The sequence below is a fragment of the Periplaneta americana genome, chromosome 10 (assembly GCF_040183065.1).
Source record: "Periplaneta americana isolate PAMFEO1 chromosome 10, P.americana_PAMFEO1_priV1, whole genome shotgun sequence".
Lineage (NCBI taxonomy): Eukaryota > Metazoa > Arthropoda > Insecta > Blattodea > Blattidae > Periplaneta > Periplaneta americana.
Window position 1 is genome coordinate 46,692,205 of NC_091126.1, and position 13,634 is coordinate 46,705,838.

The following is a 13,634-nucleotide window of genomic DNA, read 5'->3' on the forward strand; positions in this document are numbered from 1 at the left end:
ACTTTGACTTGACACTTTTCTTGAAAAAAATATAATAGTATTTAATTGTTGTGTAATATCTTCAAATATTTTAAATGCGTTGTGAGAGGTGTACAAAAGACGTAGTTACTGCTGCAAATGATACTTTATTTACTTATCCATAATTTGAATAACTGGTATGCAGAATGTCTTTAGTAGTGCATAATGCCACTGCAAGTTATTGTAAAAATAGCATTAAGATTCAGCAATTATGTTTTTAACTAATTTTTACCAAACTCGCCTTTTTACTGTATTCTTCAGTCTAGTAGAGTGCAAATGCTTCAACGTAACAATTTCGTACCAGAAGATCGACTTCCTCAGTACAATATACCTATTGGAATTCTTGTAGAAAATCCTGTAAATACTTTCTTTTCAAAATGTTGCATAGCTACTTCACTTAGCTTGACGTTATCATTATCAGAGTTTTTTAACATTATCTCTGTTTTAGTGGCCAGATCTTTCAAGTCGTGAAACATTCCATAGTTCATTTCCGTGACATTGTATGGTTTCCCTTTTTTCTTTGATGTATGTATTAATGTCACATACACGGAATGAAAATTTGACCAGACTTTAAGAATCTAGTTATTTTACATTCACTGGAACAAGAATTAAAATATGTTTTTATCGACAGTGTTTGCAACTCGATAATCAGCTGATGATTACCCATGAGCATTTGTAATATTGTGGAAATATAAACTTCTATTTTTACACTAGCATTACTTATTTCCGGATAAAATTATCTTCTTTTAGTTTGCATCGCAATAATATCAGTCTTGAAGATGGACATGCTCTGTTGAAGTTTCGATTCAAGCTCGTCTCTTATCAGCTGTGGACTGTACAATGACATCTGTTTTTCTGAAGCTCCATTGGAAATGTGACCATAACAAACACATAATAAATATAATATGACATCATTAAGTAATAAAATACGGTATTAGGGGAAGATTATTAAAAATGTATATACAAGACTTATGGTTGAATAGGAATTGATCTTACTGAAGTATTAATATGCGTATTTTATAATAGTCTAAGGTAAACTTTCAACATTTGATCTCAGCTGCTCCTTACTGACAATCTCTTTGGCATTTTCGAATGAACCTTTTATAAGTTTCATAATTAACCTGGAATGCGTCGTTATTTTCGGTTCCATTGTCGAGTTCTTAAGTCACCTAAAATAGAAAGATAAACTCAAGCGAAGATTTAAATCTAAAATGTGTTTAGAAATTATGAAAAAAAATAATCGCAACTAAGAAAAGTACCCAATGAAACTCATTACAACAATTCACCTTTTTGGCAATAACGACACAAATTAAAAATAGACACACTGCATGTCAGTATTAGCCTACACAAAAAAAAAAAAAATAAAAGTAACTTAAACCATTCATAATAATAAGAAAATACTAAAAATATTAATCTTGCCTGATAAACTATAATAGCACAACATTAAAAACAGCCATCGGTAAATTTGTACTCATGATGGCATCACTGGATGCAAGCTGCAATACATATGACATAATATCTGCAGTGCTCGGGAAAAGTGACATAAGTCAGTTTCCACAAACCTTTTTTGATAATTTATCGACAACTTAAGGAACATCTGCTCGCTTGGAAAAAAATACATAAGTATTTCTCCCATTACAATAATTCATACAGAAAAAAATCAAATCGACATAAACCAGTGTAAGTTGTCAATGAATTATCAAAAAAGGTTTTATGGAAACTGACATATCACTTTTCCCAAACACTGCAGATATCATTCAAGGTATATAGAGCACTCCATTTGGATCCCAGTGGTGGACTCTCAATGTGAACATCTGGCATAGACTACAGGTTAATGATTTATAGATGGACAATTTAAATTTTATTTGAACCTAATTTTTACTGTGCCACAACTAAGAAAATACGTAAAAAATTGTCATTCTTAATACAACTCGTAAATTTTCGTCTGTTAGTCACGATCTTTGTTTCGATTTTGCAAGTTTTCGTTCAGAAAGCAATTGTTCGGAAATATACTGAATGTAGAGCCAAACATGGCAGTTATGTATTTATTTATTTTTATTTATATATGGTATTTATGTATGGTAGTGGCAGGCAGTCTATGATAAAACTGTAGGTATTTTTCTATGGAGAGTATTTTAAATAAATCTAAGCCAGTCTGTTGTGTTATACAAAGAAAACATATTTTTATGTCATTTATTTTCAGCTCTCTTAACTATCACGTTAGTCCATCTAGTAGAATTTCCTTAAACCAGTCATATTTCGAGCCCCATCTGTTACTACAGATACAATTGCTTTATATTCAAATTCTGAATAACTCTTATCCAGTTGTATTTCCTTTAAGTGGAATGACATCGAGCAAATATTCTTCTTATATGGGGAGATCCTTCATAACTCTGCAGTTGAAAATTGCCAATTCTATTGTAGCAATATCTGTGTTTTCACCTAGTCCTAAAGCAAGAGAATAGATCACATGTTGATGCATTTTTTATTTTATTTATTCGTTCAGCTGGTGTTTCAGTGTGCATTACCCTCCTGTGTATTGTGTGTGTGGATTTCATACTATTAAACACACCAAATCATTCAGGACAAATAATGTCAGAAACTTTATTTAGACATGTTTTAATGAACTCTACTTCATTATTACACTTCAGTGATTTTGCTATTTCCAAACATAACTGGCATGGAGTTTTCTTTCACGCATATATTGTTTCATCATATTTTAGAACCGAAACTATTATTTGAATTTCGTTTTTTAAATGTTGTAATTGCTTTGCCTTGTCCAGCCCTACGAAAATAAAATTATTTTTATCCTTATTTTCTATTACACACATTTATGTTTAAAATTAGATTAGATATGTTCATGCTTAAGTTACACAACGCAGAGCTGCATGCATTGCATACTTCACTTGACATACTTAGGAACATAAAATCCAGACGTTTGAGATGGGCAGGAAATGTAGCATGTATGGACGAATCCAGAAATGCATATAGTTTGTTAGTTGGGAGGCCGGAGGGAAAAAGACCTTTGGGGAGGCCGAGACGTAGATGGGAAGATAATATTAAAATGGATTTGAGGGAGGTGGGCTATAATAATAATAATAATAATAATAATAATAATAATAATTTATTTATTTAATCTGGCAGAGCTAAGGCCAGTAGACCTTCTCTTCCGCCCAGCCAGACTCTAATTCTAATTAAATACATTTGCTTACATAGTTATTACATTAATATCTAGATCATGAAACAACATGAAAGTAAATAATGAAAATTGGATAACTATTGTTAGTGTGACAATAATAAACACTGGTAAGAAATAGTTATAATAATAATGATAATAATAATAATAATAATAATAATAGGGTAATAATAATAATAATAGTAATAATAAAAATAAGATAATTTAGATATTTATCTGTGATATATATAACTATTAAACATTGAGAAACCTGAAACAGCTATTATTGTTGACAATAATTGTTAGATAAATATCTCGTTAGCCTATTCTCAAATTGATTTGATGTCTGACAGTCCCTGACATTACTCGGTAGGGAATTCCAAAGCCGAGGAACAGCCACAGTGAAAGAAGATGAATATGAGGATGTTCGGTGGGAGGGAATGGATAATATTGAGGAGTGTTGTGATCGTGTGTCTAGGTTATGATGGGTGGATAAATTTTGAAAACGAGGAGCAAGATAGACAGGAGTGGAGAAATGCAATATGTGAAAGAGAAGGGAAAGACAGTGGATTTTCCTACGATCTTCTAGACAGAGCAAAGACAACATTTCGAGGGATGGTGTTACATGATCAGCCCGGCGAATGTTGCAGACGAAATGGACGCACATATTATGAACACGTTGTAGTCTCTGCGCCGAAGTAACGCTTAGGTCAGTAAGCAGAATATCACAGTAATCGAAGTGGGGCATTACGAGTGTTTGTACTAACATTTTTTTCATGGAAAAGGGTAGAAAATTCTTCAATCGTCTAAATGAGTGGATTAATGAGAATACCTTTTTGCAGGTTTCTGCAACTTGAATGTTCCAATTTAAACTTTTATCCATATAAATACCTAGATTCTTTACTGATTCACTGAACGGAATTTCGGTGCCGTGTATTTTAATCGGGGATAAATTTGGTATGGTAATAGTGCTTAACAAACGGATATGATGGTAGAGACTGGATTAATCTTGCTCAGGATAGGCGGGCTTATGTGAGGACGGCAGTGAACCTCCGGGTTCTTTAAAAGCCAGTAAGTAAGTATGTTCATGCTTACCTATGATTTCGTGATAATCATTATGCCATGTGTCATAATGTCGTCCAATGTTTGATAAGTGCTTATTAGAATTTTAGAACACACGAGGCATCTACATTATCACTATGTGCACAACAAATACTGTTCCTCCCATTCTTCCTCAAACACACATTTCTGAGAAAACGTAGGTTTTGAGAAAGAAGCATGTAAATCTAAGGAGGTAACCCGTCACCGACAGATGCTTGTGTACTGGAGTTGTTGGAAGGGTGTGGGTGAAACAAAGACAATTTACTGCGCTGTCCCTGAAATGTCACTGTTGCTAGTGATCACAATTACATTTTTGCCGATCCCTAATTAAAAGTGTCGTTTTTCTGTACACAGTTGTTTCAGCTGACCCGTCACTTCTTGAATTGTGACTATTTTGATGATAAACTGATTAAATATGCGGATCAACAAACAAGACGCAGCTAAATTGTGACATTTTTCCAGATGCATTGGATTAGTAAGGAGATTCACTTGGCGGTAAATCGACACAGCTACTCTCTCTCTTGGCTGTTTTTGTAAATCAAGTTATGGCTCTTTGCTAGATGAAAGATTCCATTGTTTTCTATTTAATTCCAGTAAAAATGAAAAAATGAAGATTTTTGAGTTGTGCCACTGTTCCAGAGTACCATCGAAACGTTATTGCACTGGAATGGTGAAGTCATATTACTTTTTAACTGGAACAATAAATTCCAACTAAAATTTTTACCAGAACTGCGTTCCAATCTGTTCCTGCCCAACTACAGCACTGATGTTATGTATAAAGTGTGTCTCATTCTAATGTGGCCCACCAACATGGCAACTTCTGTTTGTGTAGCAATGGCTCACCAGTTGGCCACGTGGCACATTGAGTTGATGCTAGTATTGTGTTATGTACTCATTCAATTTAACCCAGAACATGCTGAAACTGACCATTTTTTTTTTTTGGGCACCTGCTTAACATTTTCCATTACTCAAATTCCTGTTGAGAAACGAAACACTCTCCTGATGGATATGCTTGAGATCTTGTAAGATTTGTAGATGTGTGTTGTACACTTCAATCTTTCATTGAATCCCAAAGATAAAATCACAGGTGGGTCAGATATGGATGATTGTGTAGGCCACAGATTAACAATGATGAATATCTCCTGGAACAGTTGAGCTTTTTGGGGGAGGAAAAAATTCGTTGTAGGGGCAGTTGTGAAATCCTGTTGAAAAAATGCGTAATTTCGTTCCATCTTGAAAAAGGGGGTACAAAATCAGATTGACATACTTAATGACATTGGGCTAATTGTTCCTTGGGATAAAAAAGAATTGATTCAACCGTTTTTTTTTTTTTTTTCCCCCCACTCAGGGCAACACCATACACCTGTCTTTTCATGATGTAGGGCAGCATGATCGAACCCACTCCCCTCATACTGATTTTGCTGGCCCTCGACCCTTGTATACATTTTTAAATATATTATCATAATGTATAAACCAATAAGGGAAATTGTAAGTTAGATTTCAATGTGAAATTTTACATCCAAGTTTTGTAGTTTCTGTTTGATGGCATTTCATTCAATTTGAGTTTTACTGTACTGTACTGTACTGTAAGTACCAGGTCTATTTGGACCCTTGCCTTTTACAAAATCAGATTATACAAATTGAAATACAAGTAGACAATATTTAAACAAAATTGATTAATAAGATCGACAAAGACGGAGGTTTTTGCTTAAAGTTATGTTATTTCTAACATTCATTACTGGTATAGTTCAAAATGGTGGAACCAGAAAAACGTGTTGTAGAAGAAAAAGGACAATTTAAATCCAAGTGGCAAGATAGTCATTTATAATTGAATATGACGGTAAACACAATGTGTTGTCTGTTCCAAAGTCTTAAGTGTTACAAAGGAATGTGCTGTGAGCGAACACTATGCTAGCTTGCATAAAACAAAATACGACAAATTCCAAGGAACTGCAAGGAGTTGTGTTTAATTTTTTGAGCCAGAAGCTGACTAAACAGAAGAATATTTTTCTTCAACTTGCAGAGCAGACACCTCAGGAAGTGAATTGTATTTGCATATAATTCTAATGTATTTTTAACAATTTGTAAGATGTACAAATTTAGTATATTGAAGTTTCCAGGAATTACATTTTAGTGTAAATATAAAGTAAATGATAGGCACGTAAAACTTGAAATGTCTCCTGTAAAGTTACACTTACGTGACATACCTCTTTTTCCTTCCTGTATTAAATTGAAATGATGGCCCTCACCCGCCCATAAAATGTTTCAATTGGCCCAAAAGTAATGAAAAGTTGGACCACCCTGATGTAGGGGAACCTTATGCATTGTGGTTTTTCAGTGGACGAGTAATAATTTTGTGGATTTACGTAGCATTGAAGATGGAACCAAGCTTTATTGGAGCAGGAAAAAAAGATATGGTTACATTTTCCCATTATACATAACCCATTCACAAAATGTACGCCCTTTTCCTGGATCACACAATTGTAGCTCATGTTACATGCTAATTTTATATGGTTTGATTTTCAGTAACTTTGTATCTTTAGAGTTGGAATGGATTTTTTAGAGGAATTTTCCAAGTGGTGGACATTTTCATCCATTGTTTCTTCCATCAGAGCCCTTTCTCCCATCCCCCATTCTGCGCTTCTTTTCTGTACTAATTTAAGTTTTCCGAATAATTTACGAACCATTTCACAATCTGCAATCTTCATACCAGGAAGTTTTTTCTGCGAATAGGCCCTTATCTTCAGATTTGACGAACAGACTGTGTTCATATACGAATTTTGTAAGTTATGTGAACACACGATATTTTAAAGAAACCTAAACTTAGACATGTAACATACTTTTTAAAGAAACTGTCAACTGAACTGTGAATGCAAACATGCTTTGTTACAATGGTTGGCTGGCTGAGAGAGAACATATAATGCACATGTGTTACGTTTAATCTTCACGTGCTAAGAACTGACCCGTACTGAGGAATTTCATATGTGGTTCATCTTAGACTGAGACACCCAGTATTGCTTTATATTATATCACAATTTTTCAATTGTTTTATTTTTCGTGCAAGATTTCTTTGAAGAATTTCTTTCCTTCAATAATTCTGGTTTACCTTGGAATGCAAAAATTTATTTCGTTGATAGAGGTGGTATGTTGCATGCTATATATACTGGTTTAATTGGCGAAATATTTATACATACATTTAATCACGAAGTAATGTAGTATTTATGGTAATGGCACATGCACGAGGGAAGAGGACTTTTTTTTTTTCATAGTTTATTTATTTATTTATTTATTTATTTATTTATTTAGAAGCTGCTAAGACTATGGGTGAAATTAAGTGTGTTGTAATTTTAAATTTTGAAGTTATTTTTATTGGATTCATTACAGTGTTGGATAGCTGTAAGTTTACTGTATTGTATTTATGATTAAAAGTGCTGAATTCAAAATTAAGTAATATTTTTGCACATGTGTTTAAAATGAGTACCATCGGCATGGGTGGTGCAGTCAGTAGAGTGCTGGCCTTCTGTGCGGGTTCGATCCCAGCCCAGGTCGATGACATTTAAGTGTGCTTAATTGCGACATACTCATGTTAGTAGATTTACTGGCATGTGAAAAACTCTTGCGAGACAAAATTCCGACACATCAGTGATGCTGATATAACCTCAGCAGTTGCGAGCGTAGTTAAATAAACATAGTAATAATAAAATGAGTACCACATTATATTTTACTGATCTTAACATAAAGATTTAGCTGTTGGTTATGCTTTTTGAAAGAATTTCTAGTGCATGAATCATTCATCGCTCTGCTCAGTATTTGAAGAATTATTTAGAAAACAATATGATAAATAATGATGTTACGTGCCTTGTATGGTATGATAGGAGAACACGCATTGAATGTACCCTTATTTTATGCCACAAGACACTAAAATCCCATTCACAGTTTGAATATAACACAATGCTAAGGATGTATTGGTCCAGAGTTTGTACACAATTTCTGTTCCTGCAGTTAATGAACATGCTCTGTCAGTTGTTGCTTGATACTGGTATACCTCTGTTTCATTTATAGCCATCAGGTCTTGATTGCACTGTTGGAATGCTGCAAGGTGGATTAACCCAGGAGGGTTCCAGGTTCTTAAATGTGAGCCAAATCATTATCAGTTATGCATGGACAAATTTCCATAAAACTGATTATTTTCACCAACATACTATAGGGGCAGACATCAGTGCTCAATAATTAAAATTCAAAGCTTCCTTTCGAATACATAATACTCATAAGAGAGAATTTGATTTGGCATCAAAATATATTTGTGTATTTGGTGCAAGATTTTTGGATTTTTACATTGTGATATAGATGCTGAAACTTCCCAGTGTTTTGGGGAAGATTGGTTTGTAACTGATTTCAGTGGGAAGATTCCTCTTTTCTTGATTTCCTTGATGATGGTGCCAGTAACACAGCTTAAAGTATTTGGATGTTTCTGCATTTATGATGTGTAAACACCCAAAAATCTCGCACCATGCCTAACACCATGATAGTCTTAAAACTTTTGTGTATATGTCATCATTTTCATCGAACTTAAGTGGTTTGTATGGTTAATGTTACTCATAGTTATGGCGCGATAATCATGCTAAATTTGATAATTACCGAAAGGATAAATTAATTACTTTCCGTGTTAATATTATTTTTCTCCTGTTGTTAACCCAAATATAAATAAACAATTGTTTCCTTTTGGTATGGTTTATGAAATCAATTTATTGCTTATGCAGACTGCACTTAGTATTAGTGACAATGTGAACAATTTACTTCAGGAGGAATAAATTATCCTGTGTGTCCTTTGAGCGTATTTGGTATATGAATGTCTAATTTATTGCAATCATGAACATAGTGCAGAATATATCTTTATCATTGCATACTGCTGACTGAAACCAAATCCTAGGTCAGAGGAAACTTCCAAGGACTGGTTCTCTAGCACCAAAAACAGTAGTTATGTCCATACGCAAGAAATTCCTTTACTGAACTGTGTGTGGCCATTTGAAACATAAAAATTCTTGAGCACTATTGTTCTGCCACTAATGCATGAGGTACTGTCACTAGTTTCTGGCTGGAAGTTATCTCTGTCTGTGAAATCTTAATGGTTTCCAGAACTGTGGTAGTGAACACTACTTAAATTAGGGTAGTGGACACTACTTAGATTACTATATTGATGTGTACATGCATGCATTTGTTAAATTTGTATGTTATCGTGTATTTAAGTCTAAAATTTCGTAGTAATATTCTTCAAATGTTGAGCAGTATATATGTGTACTCTTGAATTATATGTAATAAAAATTGAACTAACATTACTTTTTTTTTAATATTTCTCATGTTATTAATGTATATTGTGACTTAATTTTCTTGTGCTTGCCCTCCAAATTGTCACAATTTCTCTTCTGGAATTCAGGAGCATGGGTCTAAGACCACAGATTGGTGTGACTTGTCAAGGAATTCATTAGTATCTGAATGAAAAGTGATCCGTACCTAACAAAGGGTTATTGACATTGCATTGCCTTAATGTCTAAGTCATGCATGCAGACTATATGAAGAAGGTAAGCATTTGTACATTATGTTGTGAATTATTTGTATGTCGTTATCAATGGTGTGAAAAATTGAAGTGATAAAATTTAATTATGTCGCATTGATTGCATCTTGAAATTTACTAGTGTGTACTTAAAATGTACAGTAATTTACTTCAATAAATTATTTATTATAATGCTTCTTTTAATAGAGACTGATCTGTTCACTATTTAAAAGTGTTGAACAAGAAAGCATGTATCTACTATTTGGGGTAATATGCACAACTCCAATTCTTTTTCTTTTTTCAGATTTCCTGTTACAGTTTAATTTTAATTTCATTCTTGTAAGGTATCTCAAAGTTATGTAAGCAGATAAAATCATTTTTCTTCTTTGTAGAGATTTGCTCCGATGTGCTTGGAATCAAGAATTTTGAATACATTTAAATAAAATTATATTCGACTTTCCTATTCATAATTAAAATGGGGAAAATAAGAGAGGAATTTAGTAAACCTTTCAAATATTCGTAATGCCGTTGAGTTTTCAAACAAACGGTGAGAATTTTGATTGAGAAATACAGACACAATGTCACCACTACATGTTCAAGATTACGACTACTTCCTCTGTTAGAGTTCTGTAATTTTATTTAACACTAAGGATCAGCAATTAAGACTTAATTATCAAACTCTGATTTAATTTTAATACTCAGTAAACTTATATGTATGAAATATATTGCTTATAATTGTATTTCTAAATGGATTTAATCAGGTAAGTTCTGCAGAAATGAATATTTGTAGGAAATCATATTCAAAGTCTTATTCTTCTTAGGCATTTTCCATTTACTAACACGCCCTTAAACATTTTCTAGCCTGAAATAGATTATCAGATCATTATTTTATATTAAGTGCAAAAACACTGGTCTACTGGTCTGTCCTTTGGCAAAGTTATTGCATAAATATTACATTTCACTTAGTTAAGTTCATTGAAATGTTAGGCAATTTAGTATGGCATTTTTATTTTAAGGTATAAAATGAAATGGAATGCAAATATTACGTCACTCTATAAGAGACCAAGATATAGTTGTTTTTTCTGTAATTGTAAGTGAAAATCCAGTGCAGTATTTTAAATTGAAAATAGGCTGCCGTTTCCCATGGAAACAATTGGCTTTTTCACTCAATGCTTGGTTTTACAGTACGTGATTTTAAAGTTTACCTTTTTATTTTCTCTGAAGTATTATCTAATTATATAAGGAAACTTGTAATGAATAGTTCTTATTGTTAAATGGCTACCATGCTTGCCATTATATCCAAGAGTTACTGTTTAAATACTCCCAATTGTAAAAATTATAATGTAATTTTTTCTGAACAGAAGTGAAGGTGGTCAAGTTCAGTAACTTATTTGAAATATATCTGCTTCTAAATAAATTATACACTTTCGAAATTATTGTTCATGCTTATGCTAGTCATCATCTTCATTCTGTTGCTGAACTGAATTGCATGCTGTGGGTGCAGCCACCAGAAAAATTAATCTTTTCTTACACTGTCAGACTAGCAGAGGCTAGAAGATCTTGTTGATCATATTTGGAGGTGTTAGAAACCAGCATTTTGTGATGGAGGTGCTCGATTACAAACAGTAATTATTGTATATTAATAATCCAGTTTAATATTAGCCCTCTTTTCAGCAAATAAAATTTAAGCTTATTGAAGCTTTCGCATAGAACATTAACTTCAGATACTTCAGCAAGTTGACCTGGTTGGCGAGTTGGTATAGCGCTGGTCTTCTATGCCCAAGGTTGCGGGTTCGATCCCGGACCAGGTTGATGGCATTTAAGTGTGCTTAAATGCGACAGGCTCATGTCAGTAGATTTACTGGCATGTGAAAGAACTCCTGCGGGACAAAATTCTGGCACATCCGGCGACGCTGATATAACCTCTGCAGTTGCGAGCGTCGTTAAATAAAACATGACATAACATACTTCAGCAAAGATATTTCAGTCATATTTTCTTACATATTAAAATACTGGTTTGTAATTGCCATTATTAATTTATTTTCATTCAGAGGAAAATGTGTAAAGTAATTTGTGAAAACTAATTCGATTTGTATCTACGAAACCAGCATATGTTACTATTAGATGACAATTTATTATGTGCATTTCATTAATTGCAGACTCTGAGTGATGGGGAAACTGTAATGGGAAGGGCATGTTAATAAATGTGCACTTGCGGGAACCGTACCTCAGAATATGATTGAAGTTAGGATCAGGAATGCTGAACTGGAGAAAAATTTAAGAGAAAATTATTCCATTTTTGCTGCTAAGCTCTGCTTACTCGAAAATAAGCTGAGCTAATAAGTAGGCACCAAGTAGTATAAAAATATCAAATTTCTCGCTTGTGACCAGCATCATATTATAGGTGCACAAAAAAACATTAAAGTTCAGTTCCACATATTTGAGCATTAGACAGAAAATATTAAAACATACTCTTGTTCTCTCACCTTTAATTATAAACAAGGATAAATTTTATAATTTTAACTTGTAAGAACAGGTACACCTAAATGTGAATTAGTAAAACCAATATTAACAGATATAATGTAGATAAGAAGTAATGAATGACAGTATGACAAAAATTGCTAATGAAGAAAGGTGGTGGTGATGGTGGTTGTGTTTAATTGTTTAATGATAGCTATGGTGGTGGTAAAACTACATATACAAGGTTATTCCGAAAGAAGTTCCCATTTTGAAATGGCCATATCATGTACTGTATACATATATTAACAGTTTGTTTCCATATAAATACTATTTTTTTTTTTCGATATATAATTTTTGTTACTATGGCAACTGCCCTCCTTGTATAAACTATTGTGGTTAAGAATACACACAGCAATAATTTGTACAATGATTTTACCTTTAAGAGTTCATATTGGCCTCATTGAGTGCTATTACAAATGCAAATAGACAATATCCTAATGCATTCAGAAGATTTCGAACGTTACATGGATTGAAAGATGGACCCTGCTCTGTAAAATAATTTTGTAAGCTGGTGAACAAATTTGAGGAAACTGATGCAGTTACCGAAAATTGATTGATTGGTTGGCCGTATGTAACTTTCCTTTTTTTTTTTTTTTTTTCTTTTCCTATTTCTTGTTATAATATCTTACCCCTATTGTCGTAAATCCCAAAAATTGAATTTTGAGTTACTGGCAGATTTGTAACCCTTATTTAATCCTCTATCAAACAGTAGAATTGTCATATCTCTAAGTTCAAAGGCAAAGTCTGCAGGATTCATACTGATAATTGATAATCCTGATTTTTCATACAAATTTTAAATGTTTATCTTGCATTTATTCAAAACTAACTTTTGTTAGTACCACAGTATTATTTTAAGGGTGCGATATACTCGCATTTCCTTACGAAATCTAGAATCTAAAAATTTACCAAAATTATGGCCATTTGAAGCTGGGAACTTTCTTTAGCAGAACCTACATTTAAAGGGATTGGTGACATGGTGGTGGTAAAACTACACTTACATTCAAAGGATATCTTTGTCACAAATACAGCCAGTCAAAATTTTCGGACACCATTGACAATTTTAATCAAAATAAAGTTTTACTTGTAATTATGATTTTTGCACACATTTTATTAAGTGAATACTTTGCGGGCGGAAAGGTTGTAATAAGCTTTTTTTTTAAGTAATTCTTCCTTTCAGAACAATTATGTGAGCAATGGAAGATGTTCTATTTTATTAATATTGGCAAACCTGATATTTCGTTGGTCACATTTCAGTTAATAGTTGTGCAG

General features: G+C 33.1%; 1 protein-coding gene across 5 annotated transcripts in view; it reads left to right on the plus strand.

The window, feature by feature from the left end:
• The window catches only part of LOC138707648 (serine-rich adhesin for platelets-like), a 164,890-nt gene that overhangs the window by 39,121 nt on the left and 112,135 nt on the right, over positions 1-13,634 (plus strand). For 2 of the 5 annotated variants that reach the window (XM_069837347.1, XM_069837348.1), the window contains one exon: positions 9,729-9,873. The exons of 2 other annotated variants lie outside the window; for them this stretch is intronic. In XM_069837347.1, coding sequence (XP_069693448.1) covers positions 9,850-9,873 — 24 coding nt within the window. In that variant the 5' untranslated portion in view covers positions 9,729-9,849. Of the gene's footprint in view, positions 1-8,356; positions 8,429-9,728; positions 9,874-13,634 lie in introns of all 5 variants that reach the window. One more of the 5 variants, XM_069837343.1, reaches the window with a different exon arrangement.